Source organism: Schistocerca piceifrons, chromosome 4 (genome assembly GCF_021461385.2).
Source record: "Schistocerca piceifrons isolate TAMUIC-IGC-003096 chromosome 4, iqSchPice1.1, whole genome shotgun sequence".
In the NCBI taxonomy this organism is placed as follows: domain Eukaryota; kingdom Metazoa; phylum Arthropoda; class Insecta; order Orthoptera; family Acrididae; genus Schistocerca; species Schistocerca piceifrons.
In genome coordinates this window covers 801,048,223-801,063,257 of record NC_060141.1, presented here as the reverse complement: position 1 = coordinate 801,063,257, position 15,035 = coordinate 801,048,223, and the positions used below count along the sequence as shown (strand labels likewise).

Genomic DNA, 15,035 nt, shown 5'->3' with positions numbered 1-15,035 from the left:
AAGCTTTGCCTGGGCCTGTGAACACCAATACTGGATTGTTGATGACTGGAAATATGTTGCCTGGTCGGAAATGTCTCATTTCAAATTGTGGATGTGTACGGGTATGGAGACAACCCCATGAATCCATGGACCCTGCATATCACCGGCGGACTATTCAGGCTCATGGAGGCTTTTTAATGGTGTGGGGCGTGTGAATTTCGAGTGATATGGGACCCCTGATACGTCCAGGTTCGACTCTGACGGGTGAAACGTACGTAAGCATCCTGCCTATTCACCTGCATCGATTCATGTCCATTCTGCATTCCGACAGACTTGGGCAATTCTAGCAGGACAATGCAACACCCTACGCGTTCAGAATTGCTACAGAGTGGCTCCAGAAACACTCTTCTGAGATTAAACCCTTTCGCAGGACACCAACCTGCCCAGGCATGGACATTATTGAGCGTATCTGGGATGCCTGGCAACGTTCTGTTCAGAAGAGATCTCCAACCCCTCGTACTCTTACGCTTATATGGACAGTCCCGGAGGATTCACGGTGTCAGTTCTCTCCAGCACTACTTCAAACATGAATCTAGTCCATGCCACGTCGTGTTGTGCCACTTCTGCGTGCTCGCGGGGGCACTACACAATATTACGCAGGTGTACCAGTTTTTGCGCAGGTGCATGCAACGGCATATGTGGACAATGTCAAGAGTCAGTAGTAAAGAAGTAATGAAACGTCAATCGCAATGCGGCAGTTTTTCAGGCGTCTCAGTATTTATGATATCTTATCTACTGAATTATGTGTGCTACCACTATATATCTGTGCTGGGGCATTCAGCGGCATATGTAGATACTGGCTGCGAAATGTATCGAGAGTATAGTTAATAACAAGGAAGTAATACTTCTAACCGTAATGCATGATGCGGCAGTTTTTACGCTGTTTATCACGTCATATTTTTAGAACTATGAGAGGTAGGTGGTTCTTCTCCCTACAGTGTTTGATGTCTGACAGTAAGGGATATGTGTAGCAAGTTTGGTGGAAGTTAATTCAATGGTTTAGGAGGAGATACAGAACATACACATCAGTTTTTATAATATGTTTGGATTTATCACATTCAGTGGGACCATGTGAGTCAAAGCTGCTTGGTCATGGAACGAGTCAGTACTTATTTTACACAACGCTATTTAGAGACTTTGTAAACAAAAATTAAAAGATTATTAAGACACAAAAACCAGGGAGTATTCATGTAAATAGCACAATGCAAGGAAATACTCTCAATTGATGCGATGAACTCCAGTATAAAATAAGAGTCTCCTTACGCAAAAGTATTGCATGATTCAGTAAATATAATTTTTTGTTAAATCGAAGAAAATAGCTTCTGTCATGATCCTGTCATTTAGACCTGCTAATGTCTCAGACACAAAAGAATAAATTGCATAATTTGGGGATTCTCCTATCCTGAATTCAAACTGAGAAGCCGACAGTTAATTATACGAGGAGCGTTCAGTAACTAATGCATTTCTTTCTCGAACGATTTCGGTTGAAAGCGGAATTTGTTGTGGAACATCGTGGAATATTTCGCTTGTGCCCCTATAGTTCCATTGGTCCCGATGGGTGGCAGTGCTATATGTCGCCTGCAAAAAGGCGCGTGTAACGGAGGTGAATTCCTAGCAGACAGCTGTCATTGAGTTTCTTTTGGCCGAAAACCAGTACATCGCAGATATTCAGAGACGCTTGCAGAATGGCCTGGCAGCGTAAAAAAGCGCGGTGAGTAGTAGGACGAGGCGTCTGTAATCATCGTAACTCGGTCGCGCAGACATGTCCGATCTCCAGCGTGCCGGCTGACCGCACACGCTGTGACTCCTGCAATGTTGGAGCTTGCAGACACTCTCATTGGAGGTGCTCCACGGATCACAGTAAACACCTCGCTGCTGAACTGCATCTCTTTGTTCGTAGTGCTGACGCACTCGTCCACCAGTTGGTACACAGGAAGGTTTGTGGCCCCTGGGTTCCTCGCCGCATAACATAAGATCATAAAGAACAACGATGGACCATCTGTGCGGAGTTGCTTGCACGTTACGAGGCTGGGCGTGACAATTTTTTTGTCGATCACCATTGTAGGTGACGAAAAACGGGTTCATGACGTGGATCCGATACAATAAGGCAATTCATGGAGTGGCGCGACACCGTATCTCCTCCGAAGAAAAAGTTCAAAGCCGCATCCTCAGACGGCGACAGTCTTCTGAGACTCTCAAGGGAGTTAAAAGCGGTGGCTCGGTTTTTTTTTTTATTTTTTACAGGTTACTATCCCTTGCTGTAGGGGCTGTGATTTTTTGATATTTGTTCGAAACCAGCAAGGTAAATTAGAGGCCACTACTTCCACCACATCAAGTGGATTTAGTGCTCACGTACTCACACTGAGCCGTGAACACTTCCCAGTTTATCAATGGGGGATAATTGAAAATTATTATTAGTATTATCGGTGCCATGCGTGCAATGGTCGTGCCAGACGCGCGATTTTCAATCTTTATCGCATCATTAATGGCGCGAGACCTCCACGACCTTATAGCAACCGTTATAGTTGTGCATTATTCTACTATGACACTAAGGGTGATTTCACGTAATGAAAGGGAGAATGTAAAGATTAAAGTACTCATTTATTTAACAGTTGAATATTGAACAATTATACAATCAAATGGGGGCGGGGGAAGAGAGAATTGGGTTCAGCAGCCTGCCCCAACGCTCGTTCGTAATAAGCCACGATAGCAGGAGAAAAGGAATTTTAGGAACGATCGCCGTATTATCAAATGGAGTCCAATTTACCAAAGGAAGGGTTTGCAAGCATGCAATGACCACTACCGTGAATCAGCCAAAGACTAAGAAAGATGCTACTGTGGGTGAGTCGCTAGGTAGCCTCCTGCACTAAAGGAATAAAACCAGCAAGACGCGAAACTATTCATACGGGTTAGATACTAGATAACTTTGGCTCGCGGTCCGACTACGTTAACGAAACATGAAGGGGCGCCAGACATTCACCACGTGGTGTAGAACAAAGGGCACAAGTTTTCAAGCTAGGAAGACCTAAATTCTGAGTCGAATTTTGCACGGGAGAACTGAAAGAGCTACTGTCGGACGAAGCGGAAAAGTGAGCATGAATCTATGCACTTTAGTGCCGTACTACAAGCTACTGTAACTAACCAACACATCTCGCACATTATGCCCAACTGTACAAGGAAAACCTACAGTCTTATAACCAGGGCAAATTGCGTAAACTGCAATTTAAGGAACGCAGATCAGTAAAACGGCCTACAAGGTTCCCTCTGGGCCGCAGGGCGCGAACCTACAGTGCACGTCGGCGCTTATGCTTACCGAACTTCATCTCCTGGAAGCAGCACCTCCGGCCTCAGGCACGGCCACACTAGAACTGAACTGCTGCCCCTTTGTCCACTATCCACCCGCGGAGGGCGGTTGGCGCCTACCGGCGAAAAACGGGCGCACCTGAACTGGCCAATCAGAGGGCTGGAATCTCACACGGAGGCGACCTCGCTACTGAACGTTCAAACGGCACCACGTGCTACCCTTGCGATCGGAAAAAGGATGGGAAACGGGGAGCCATCATGGCTGCTAGGAAGACTGCTGCCCTCGCCCATAAATAAAGAAAATTCCTAGTGCCAAGCTCCTCTCACACATCAGTGTGAGATAAACTGTAAACATCGTCAAACAAATTAGGCAACCCGTAGAAATTATTAATATTGCCTGAATTATTATTTTACCGAATAAGAGAATGCTGGGATTAGAAGTATGAAACGCGAGCACTGAATGGTGAATGAAGTGCACGCCTTTCAGGGTATATCGTTCACGTTCTCCCTCATGGTGCAAACGATCAGGTGTGAGCTGCATTATGGTACCCCCAGGAAATTGAAAAAACGACTTCAGCTTTTTCTTCGACACAAAAATGCAAACGAAGTCTCGTTCTCCATGACAACGTAAGGCCTCACCCAAATCTGCCCACCCGAGAGCAGCTCGCAAAACTTAATTGGTCTGTTATATCTCATTCACACTATAAACTGGGTCTCGCACCTGCCATCTATTTTGCCCAATGGAGAAATCACTGTGCGGAAAGCAGTACGTGGATAATGTGGAGGTTATTGATGCAGGAAGACAATGGCTCCGACGTCGACGAGTACTGTCGTATCAAGCGGACATGCGTGCCCTCCTAGTAAGGTGGCATAAGGCAGTCGCATTGAATGGAGATTAAGTTGAAAAAATATAGTTTTGAAGCCAAAAGAGTGGGGGGAATAATATGGTCTATCGAGGTCCTGAATAAAACCAACCTTCTTGAGCCGTAGTAAGCTTTCAAAACCTCGCCGCAGTGCGTAGCGTGAAGCAGTCGCCCTCCGTTTTCTGGCGGTGGCGCCTTTGTCGCAGGTGAAAGCTTCGGTGTCTCTCTCTCACGAGAAAGGGGAAAAGTGGGCTGTTCGCGTGGGTTTAAGAAGTGGCTGTATGGGATCTCGTGGAGAGTTGACAGTCAAGGCATCAAGAAGCGACTTCTCTGCCGGTGCTAGAGGGACAGCACGCAGACCGTGGCATCAGCGTAAGCGACGCGAGCAGCGGCTCCGTGGTATGGGGCGTTAACTGGTCGTCGCGAAGGGAATCTCCCTGAGCGTGGGTCCGCGAGGGACCTAGTCTGCAGTTCGGCCGTGTGCTGTCGACCGGTGAGGAGGTTCTGAAAGTCGGCGCGCCTTCCTGCGTCCGTTCAAACGGCTAGCAGCGGGCGGCTCGGCAGAGCATTTGGAGATGCTGCTTTGGTTCGGTCCTCGGAATTGTAACGCACCAGAAGTATTGATTGTTAACAGATTTTATGAAGTTTAATTGAATTGAATTTACTTATTCTTGTTAGTTATACCAGCCGTAATTTTTGGGGGTTTCCCGCCATTCGTTCTCGTCTGCTCACCCGCGGGAATGTGGACGAAAAGGGGGGGGGGGGCGGAGGGGCGGAGTTAATCTGTGGTTCGGATTGCTTCTTTCCCCTCCCAGCTTACCTACGGGTTTATTCGACTGTTAGCGTCTGCCATGCCTGTGAAAGTCTAAGGCACCAATGGCTGGACTGTTTAAAATGCAAGACACTAAGACCTGATCCATTCTCTCGCCTGCCATAACTGGTATTACTAGACTCACGTGTAAAAGGTACTGTAAGAAAGAAGAAAAATTCCTTTTGCCTCATGGTAAGAACTAGTCAGTTGCATAACGAATTCCTGCTCATCTGGAAGCTACAACTTACGAAAATTTGTGTTTATGTATATTTGGCAATAATTAATCAAGGTTGTTAACGTATGCCGTAGTGGATTTTTATATTGTTTCTAGTCAGCAAAAAGTGTTGTGTGTTTTTCCAATTCAATACCTTTTAAGGCTTTTACTCAACGTGCGTATGTGTTTTATGCAGTTAGTTGGTTATTAGTGTGTTTATTTGCCATGCAAAACTTCGCCATTTCATTACGGGTAGAAATGTTGCCTTGAAAGGAGAATGTTGTAAAATTTCTCAAGTCCTACCTGGCGAAAGTGTGTGTTTGCCGTGAGTTAACTGGCAGAAATTTGTAAAATTAGTTTATTTTTATATATTTTTGAAATGTTAATGTTATTAACTGTGAGTGTCCTCCCGTGTACGAAACTCATGCGTTTTCGTTTTTCTATTTTGAGAACTTTTGTAAACAGGATTGTCTTTATATATTTCAGACAAGTTAGATTCTGCGCCATTTAATGAATGGAGTGAAATTTACATGTAATTTAGCTGAGCTTAAAATATTATAAAGCGTCGCGTTGTATACGTTAAATTGCTTGCCTGTACTTGCCTTTTACTGGCGTGACATTTTTTATAATAATTTAATGGTCCTTTCCTAACGTAAATTGTGACTTATTTGTTAAATGATTGTTGTTCTTTTTTTTTTTTAAATCGTAAAGTCTTGCACTAAATTTGAATAAAGGGTGTTATTGTGGCATTTACTTCCACTTTACAAGCCGGCCGTAGTGGCCGTGCGGTTCTAGGCGCTTCAGTCTGGAACCGCGCTGCTGCTACGGTCGCAGGTTCGAATCCTGTCTCGGGCATGGATGTGTGTGATGTCCTTAGGTTAGTAAGGTTTAAGTAGTTCTAAGTCTAGGGGACTGATGACCTAAGATGTTAAGTCCCATAGTGCTCAGAGCCATTTGAACCATTTTTTCCACTTTACATTTTGTGTATTGATTGAGATTAATAACCTTTGGTGGACCACTACTAATTTTACGGTTCACTTCTTTCAGAAAGCAAAATGTGTTGAACTTCTTATTAAACGCCCCTCGTATGTACCATGATGTGGCACTGTTATTTTGTACATTACTTTCACAGTGATTTTTAAAAACACTGGGAGCTAAAAAATAGGCTGGTAATACACAGAATGTAGATGCTAATCATTTTCGTGGCAAATCATGTAACACATTTCATACCAATCTGACGTTCTTTGCGTGCCACCTTTATGAAGTTGCGATTTTTATGGGCGGCCGTGTAATTAGCGATCCAGTATCAATTATGGATCAACTCAGGAAACAAAGAGTGTGAGCTGTCGCCACTTGTAACAGGGCAGCACGCACGATGACGCCTCCAGTGGCTCGTGTTCCTCACGCAACGCGAGGTGAGGCGTGGCGTTGTGTGATGTGGCTGGCTGGCTCCCACGGGAGCGGCGGCGCGGCCCACGCCCTTTGCCGAGGCGGGAAGTTTCCGCCAGATAAGCCGCACACGCATGGCATACACAGTGTGCGGAGGGCGTGGTGGAGTCAGACGCGTCGGTCCAGTCCATCTCCAGTGCACTGCCAAACACAAAAATAAGTGTTTTGCATGGGCAAAGTGAAGAACTAGTTCTTGTTACAGGGCTGCAAAGTGGTCGACGAAGTTAGCTAGCGATAATTAGCAGGGATCCAATAAAGCCCAAGAGTGTGCATTTCACCTACGCGACAAGGAGGCAGTGAGAAGGCTGGAAGCCATATGGAAAGGGCGAAGTCTGAATCCCTGTGTCCATACTCAGTATCTAGGGTTAAAGCTCAATCCTGCCTTGACCTACGTATCGTACTGTGTACACACAAGACCTAAGATATGTGTGAGAAATCATTTTACCCGCCACCTGCGAGTACGACCTGCTGAACGCAACCCAGTGTCCTCCGCATATCCGCAATTAACTGTTTCTCTGCTGCCGAGTACGCCGCCCCACTCTGTTTGTAAATGCTAACCATGATGAACCAGGCCGCATAGCCACCGAGTGCCTAAAACCAAACTCGTTTCACTCATGGTAGTGATACCTTCAGATGTAAGACGACAAGCAGCTGCAGAGAACGAAAGTAAGGAGGAAGGAACATATGCAAGCCGTCCACTGTTCGGAACTCTACTATATCCATCACGACTGGAATCCAGAGAAAGGTTCCTAGTTACTATAGCACCAATTAAAACTTCTGCAGGAGCTCGCCGAACTGAACTGTGGGGAACAGAGTCTCCTGACGGATTATGAACAGCAAGACAGAACCTAAAATCAAGCGACAGTCTGCTTCAGTACGGGACCTGGAAGAACCTCAACGGGTCAAGAAACGCGGTGACCAACTGCAAGACTAATTTTAAGAAGTGAGGTATTAGGAAAGATGAATTCTGTGAGTGTTGGGCGAGGCAGAAACCTGAACCCTTTTTGGTTTTTGAGTAATGTGAGCTATGGACGTGGGAGTCTCTCTGGCTTCACAGCATTGGACTCATACAGTTTGAAATTCCCTGTAATTGATATTACATTGCAACTTGAAATTATATTCTGTTTTCTTGTTGTTTGGGTTCGGATGAATAAAGGGGATCCAATACGGAGCGAACAGATATTTACAGTCCGTGCACAAATTACACTTGGAATTGTGATCGAAGGACATGAAAGGAAAGCACTAGTTGAGGACAGAATAAAAAGACTCCTCAGTTATCACCAATGTTGTTCTGTCAGTGCATTCAGCAAGCAGTATACGAAAGCAAAGGGAAATTTGAAAAGGGAGTTAAAGATCAGTGGGAAAAAATAAAAACTTAGATCAACTTCTCGAGGTTTTGGTTCCTAACAAAGTAGAACTTTCTAAAAGATACCATGTTCGCGATTGACTGCAGAAATTATTTATTCATACAGTTCCATTTTTGACCTTATGGCTATTATCAGGTTGTTGTAATGGCGACCGGAACAGTCGCGGGGTAGTAGGGTGACGGAAACGCGGCGGGACCGGCGGAGCGGCCCGCGAACAACAACACAACGGGAGAGGACGGACACGACCAACGGAGGGCCTTACGACAACAACAAGAACGGACAACAGAGTCACGAAAACCGAACAAGACAACCACGTCCACTCGTACAGAAAACACGACAGTCAATACGCTTTCTAATGCGAAGCGATATGTCCTGAGACGTACACAAGGTTAGATTGGTAGGCTGAGCATTTTTTTTTCTTTATTGTGATTTTAAACACCTTATACAAAGGCGGGCTGTCAGCAGCACAATACGCAGCTCTTCAGCCTTGAGCTTGACAAGAAGTAGTACATAAAGGCGGCACAGAGAAGACAGTCAAAACGGTGGGCAAAAAATGTAGACACTAAAAATCGAAAAAACATGGAGCCGTTCACGCTGGACGAGAAACATCACTAACACTAGGTGACACGGTGCACATAACACGGATGATGGCAACGGCACACGTGAACAGTGGTGGCGTGACGGCGAACAAACACTAAACACAAACGAAGGCACACACACGAAACACTGATGGCGATGATCTCCGGCGTGCGAATGTTCACTGAGCGTGTGCGAGTCCGGGGACCTGCCAAGAGAGGAGGAGGAGGAGGAGGAGGAAAGGGAGAGGGAGAGGGGAGAGCAGAGATGCCATGGGCAGAGGAGATAGGGGGAAGGGAGGAAGGGGAAGAGGAAGTCCAGGGGAAGAGGGGAGGAGGGAGGGGACAGGGGGAAAGGAAACAGAAGGGAGGGAGGGTGCCTAAAGGAAAGGACACAGGAAGTGGTGGGGAGGATCAAAGTTGATAGGATGGGTAGATGGAGGGGAGGAGGACATCATCAGGGAGGGGGAGCTAGCGGAAGCCACCTTGGGAGAGGGTAAGGAGGGTGGAGAGATGGAGACCGTGTGGGACGTGGAAATACAGGCGCGGCAGCGGGCGGGGGTGGGAGAGGATTGGTGAGACAAGTGGATGAGGAGGATCGAGTTTGCGGGAGATGTACAGGATCCGTATCCTTTCAAGGAAGAGGAGGAGGTGGGCGAAAGGGATGAGATCGTACAGGATCCGCGTGGGGGAGGGGAGACGGATGCAGTAGGCGAGGCAGAGAGCATGACGTTCAAGGATTTGGAGGGATTTATAAAACGAAGGGGGGGCGGAGATCCAGGCCAGATTGGCGTAACAAAGGATAGGGCAGATGAGGGATTTATAGGTGTGGAGGATGGGGTAGGGGTCCAGACCCCACGTACGGCTGGAAAGGAGCTTTAGGAGATGGAGTCGGGAGCGTGCCTTGGCTTGGATTGTCCGGAGATGAGGAGTCCAGTAGAGGCGACGGTTGAGGGTGACGCCAAGGTACTCAAGGGTGGGAGTGAGGGTGATAGGACGGCCATAGATGGTGAGATAGAAATCAAGGAGGCGGAAGGAAGGGGTGGTTTTGCCTACAATGATCGCCTGGGTTTTGGAGGGATTGACCTTGAGCAACCACTGGTTGCACCAAGTGGTGAACCGGTCAAGATGGGATTGGAGAAGGTGTTGGGAGCGCTGCAGGGTGGGGGCAATGGCAAGGAAGTCGGTGTCATCGGCAAACTGGAGGAGGTGAACGGGGGGTGACGTCGACGGCATGTCCGCCGTATACAAAAGGTACAGAAGGGGGGAGAGGACGGAGCGTTGGGGCACACCGGCGGAGGGGAAAAAGGTGTAGGAGTCGGTGTTATGGATGGTGACGTAGGAAGGACGGTGGGAGAGAAAGGAGCCGATCAGACGGACGTAGTTAATGGGAAGGGCGAAGGTTTGGAGCTTGAAGAGGAGACCGGAATGCCATACGCGGTCATAAGCTCGTTCGAGGTCCAGAGAGAGGAAGATTGCGGAGCGACGGGAGTTAAGCTGGTCGGAAAGGGGATGAGTGAGGTGAAGGAGAAGGTCGTCGGTAGAGAAGGACGGCCGAAAGCCACACTGGGTAACGGGAAGGAGGCGGTGCTGGCGGAGATGCTGGTGGATGCGTCGGGTGAGGATAGATTCCAGGACCTTGCTGAAGACCGAGTTAAGGCTGATGGGACGGTAGGAGGAGACGGCGGACGGCGGTTTGCTAGGTTTAAGGAAAATCAGGATACGTGAGGTTTTCCACAGGTCGGGGTAGTAACCGGTGGACAGGACTACATTGTAGAGCCTGGCCAGAGTGGAGAGGAAAGCGACAGGAGCTTCACGAAGGTGACGGTAGATGACACGATCGTGACCAGGAGCGGTGTTGCGTTTCGTGCGGAGTGTAGCAATGAGATCCCGTGTAGTGATAGAGGCAAGGCTGAGCGACAGGCAGGCGCATAAGTACTCGATCGGGGACGCCGCTATTGGCCGCAGCAACCACACGTGTTCCACTGTGGCGCCCTCACTCTAAATGCGGGCCAGGAGGCGCGATGGTGCAGAGACCTCTAGGGGTCTTCGACGTCCATGACGTCTGGCGGGGATTCAAATTCCTCGGCGCGGTACCAGACAGGTGGTATACTGATACTGAATACGACTGTGTTTCAGTACATGTCAGACTTAAAACCTGTGTTGAAGAACAGCCGATTGCAGTGTAGAAGTTGCTAATGCCCTTAAGGCCCAGATTGCAATTGTCAAAATAAATATCTACAGGAAATGGTGAACATGACGTGTTCTCTTTAAAAATGGTATTTTCCAGTGACATTGTGAGAGACCTGGAAGAGGAGCTGATCGGAGCAGATACTGTCTTGAAAAGAAGTTGGAGATAAACACTGACAGAAGCGAAACGATGGTGATAATGCTCTCGAAAACGTTTGCAGTGCTGACGAAACTGAGCTGAAGTGGAAACCTTCGCAAAGAACACTCTTGCCTCATGTTGTGAATTATCGATTAGCGTGGATTCCTAAGATAATTCGAGGACCAAGGATATCGATTTGCTTGTGCTAACGGCTACTGGTAGCCACTCCCTGGACTCATCAATGGTAAAAGTAAAAAACCGGTTGTTCCAAATACATTCATATGTCTACGATACCTGTTATTTTCACCTCACAAAAGAGCGCCTCGATGGACAGTACGATTTTCAAGGGATCGTTTATGAGAGTTTTCGTAACCTATATAATAGCTCATCAGAATTACACTGATTTTCGTTGACGACGCACCAACCCAACCATGACGTGATACCTTAAACTAGAAGAGTACATAAAAGTGGTGCTTCTTCCACCTGACGTTACCTCCTTGTTACGTGGATCGATGTGTTATTGAGACTTCAAATAGAAAACAGTTGTTACATAAGTTATTGCTAGAAAGAGAAGAGGCAGTAAGAGAAAATCTCTTAAGGAATCAGTAAAAATATTATTTTAGAATGTCCGTTCTACGTGATCAGAGAAGCATGGGATAGTATAGAAAAACAGAATTTGAAGAATAGCCTGGAATAAGATTTTGGGTATGGCAGAAAGTTCTTAAAGTCCAATTGGAAATTACAAACAGAAGAATATATCGGAATAAAGTGCTAAAAGAACTCAACTGCCATGAATATGACGAAGACGTTTAAGAACGGATGAGCGTCGACCACGCAGATACAGCACACTAAATCATGTAGGATGATGAAAATATGCCGCCTGCTTCTGAATCATTCACAAGTTTAGTTTCTGCCATGCTATGGTTCAAAGCTCAAAACGAATCTTACCAGTATCAGATTTATGTGCTGAAAAAAGTGCATGATTTAATTGCTCGTAAGTGGGTAGGCTTGGTTAGAAGACCAAAATTAAGAACTTCTTTAAGCGCTAATTCTACAGTATGTACTGAAATGCAGAATTCATACTTACTACATATTTTCTGTTCACTGGGCTGTACGACATGCATTCGTACTGTTCTTTTGCTCTTATCATAGTAATAAGGAAAGAGATTCATGTTATTATAAATATAGAGAGTAAAGGGTATACGAGCAGATATTGCTATTCTTGACTGAGAGTAGTGTGCTAAACAACATCGCATCAGTATTAACGTCATTAGCATACTGCTAATTGTAACTATTACAACTTCTATATTTTTAGGTTAGTTAGTACCTACAATTGCATGTGGCAAGAGCAAGCCTTTAATGCTTCATTTGCCCTGGCCAGCGGGTAAGGTGCTGAAGCGTGGACGAGTCGACGCACAACGGTCAGTCTATACTGACAGGACTGACAGGTGTTGTCCACTTAGTGGTGTAGTTACGACCAGTATCATCATGTGGTAAATTATGTGATTTGCCTGCAGGATTACTATTGAACGAAGAGAAAGGACAACCACTACACTGATGTACACATGAAGGTACCAGGCGTGAAAATACCAGTACGTACACTCGTGTACACCCTGTATATGTAGTTTTATCGGTAAACGAAAATTTACAGTTCGATCATCGAAATAAACCGGTTTTCTGAACACACATGTCCCACAGCGATTTCGGATGGTCGACTCTCTACTGTATTTTTCTCACTAAGGGCGTAGCGTGAAGATTTTAAATCAGACTCTTATTTTTCAACCTAAATAAACGCTTCACTTGACCACCGACGTCCGCTCTTATCGATGACTCACACGCTACGTTTACACGCAGAACCCGAAAACAGATTTCGTAAACTGATTGCTCAGTCCTCTTCCACAACCGATTTCCGCTCCCACGTTAACGCACAACCGTTTCTGAAACGTACCTGTGTAGTCAAGTTAAGTCTTGTATTTAAAAATTTTTGGTAATTGACACGGAGTGGCTTTCTATGCAGTGAAGGGGCAGTAGAGAAATATCAGGTTGAGCATGAAGCTGTCTACACCCGATATTTAACTGACAAGAAATAGCCATTTTTCTGACGAACAGTTACGTATCCTGTTTCTCATAAAGCAAAATAATATTTGAAAAGTTTCTGCCATATAGAGTCACAATTTTTCAGAAGAGTATTTCCAACATTTGATGAAATCCATAAATAAGGATATTATAATTCAATCATAAATATTTATACCAAGTATCCCTCGCGCTGTTATCTAATGAATGTTCGGTCCAAGTTAATATATTCAGTAACATGAAGCTATTTTGATACATTATTGTATTTTATGTTTACTCATAATGTGTGGGCTATGATTTTATCTGATGACTTTTTATTTGGTATTTATGGCCTTAATCCGGAACAGCATAAAAATTGAAACTGTATTTGGAAAATTCAAATTTATATTGTACTGTACCTTTAACAACAATTTTACTTATATTGGGGTTATTTCTAAATCACTTTCACATTGCAAGTCTTCAGCATTGGACGCATTGCTGTCAGCTGTTTCAAAGAACTGGAAATAATATTCGCTTCTTTTTCGTCAGTGTAATCATAACTGTACTTTTATTAAGAATGAAGTCTGTTCCTCGAGTTGAAAACTAACTGCTTGTGAAATAAAGACATCAGGGTTCTTTACAATACTTCACTTGAGACACTCCACATCCTTGAAGTCCTCTCTCTTCATTTTGTTTGCACAAATGTTGGTTTGATTGATGGCTCTGCAACAACATTGGTCCAGTCGTCAGGATCATAAATATTCCTCTTGCATAGCACTCTTCTCTGTTCGACCAGGGGTAACCAATGGGTAATCATTTTGAATCTTTGGCGTTCTAACAGGGACCTCTCTAACGCCACTATAGTCCAGTTCTTATTTTGGACTTTGTAGTTGCCCAAATTGATTTCTGTGGTTATTTCACTCAGTGTTGTTTGACTGTTAACACTGACAAACCTTCGCAAATGCCACTGTCCTCCGCCATTAAGTGAAGGCTGTTGACCATCGCGTTCTCAGTGGAGAGAGGTAATGCATGAAATTTGTTATTCTCGGCACACAGTTGACACTGTACATTACGCAGTACTGAATTCCCTCACGATTTCCGTAGTGGTATGTCCCTTGCGTCTAGCACCAACGACAATTCCGCGTTCAAAATCTGTTAATTCCCGTCCTGTGGCCACAATCACGTCGGAAACCTTTTCAGCTGCATCAGTTGAGTAGAGTGGGTTGTGTATGCAATGCTGCAGCCACCTGTATATGTGCATATCGCTATCCCATGACTTCTGCCATCTCGGTGTATAGCTGTATTTCTCGAATCTATTAATATCCAGTCTTTGCTTAGCGGTTACGTAGCTGCCACAGACGTAATACACTGCAGAACCAAAGAAACTGGTGCACCTACCTAACATCGCGGACGGCCCCAGCGAGCACGCAGAAGTGAAGCAACACGACGTGGCATGGACAAGACTAATGTCTCAAGTAGTGCTGGAGGGAACTGACACCATGTACCCTGCAGGGCTGCCCATAAATCTGTAAGAGTACGACGTCGTGGAGACGTCTTCTGAACAGGACGTTGCAAGACATCCCAGATATGCTCAATAATGTTCGTGTCTGGGGAGTTTGGTGGCCAGTGGAAGTGTTAAAACTAAGAAAAGTGTTCCTGGAGCCACTCTATAGCAGTTCTCGACGTGTGGGGTGTCGCATTGTCCTGCTGGAATTGCCCAAGTCCGTCGGAAAGCACAATGGACATGAATGGATGCAGGTGATCGGACAGGACGCTTACAGAAGTGTCACCTGTCAGAGTTGTACTTGGACGTGTCAGTCCAACTTCAAACACCCAATATCAATACAAAGCCTCCATCCGCTGACATGCAGGGTCCATGTATTCATGAGGATGTCTCCATACCGGTACACATCCACAACTTGAAACGAGACTTGTCCAACCAACACGTTTCCAGTCATTAACAGTTCAATGTCGGTGTTGATAGGCCCAGGTGAGGCATAAAGGTTTGTGTCGTGCAGTTAGTAAGGGTACAT

General features: G+C 45.7%; 1 protein-coding gene across 1 annotated transcript in view; it reads right to left on the bottom strand.

Moving 5' to 3' along the window:
- The window catches only part of LOC124796207 (translation initiation factor IF-2-like), a 130,961-nt gene that overhangs the window by 105,106 nt on the left and 10,820 nt on the right, over positions 1–15,035 (bottom strand). Inside the window, exon 4 of the mRNA XM_047260297.1 lies at positions 6,636–6,820. Within this exon, the coding sequence (XP_047116253.1) occupies positions 6,636–6,820 (185 nt within the window). The remainder of the gene's footprint in view (positions 1–6,635; positions 6,821–15,035) is intronic.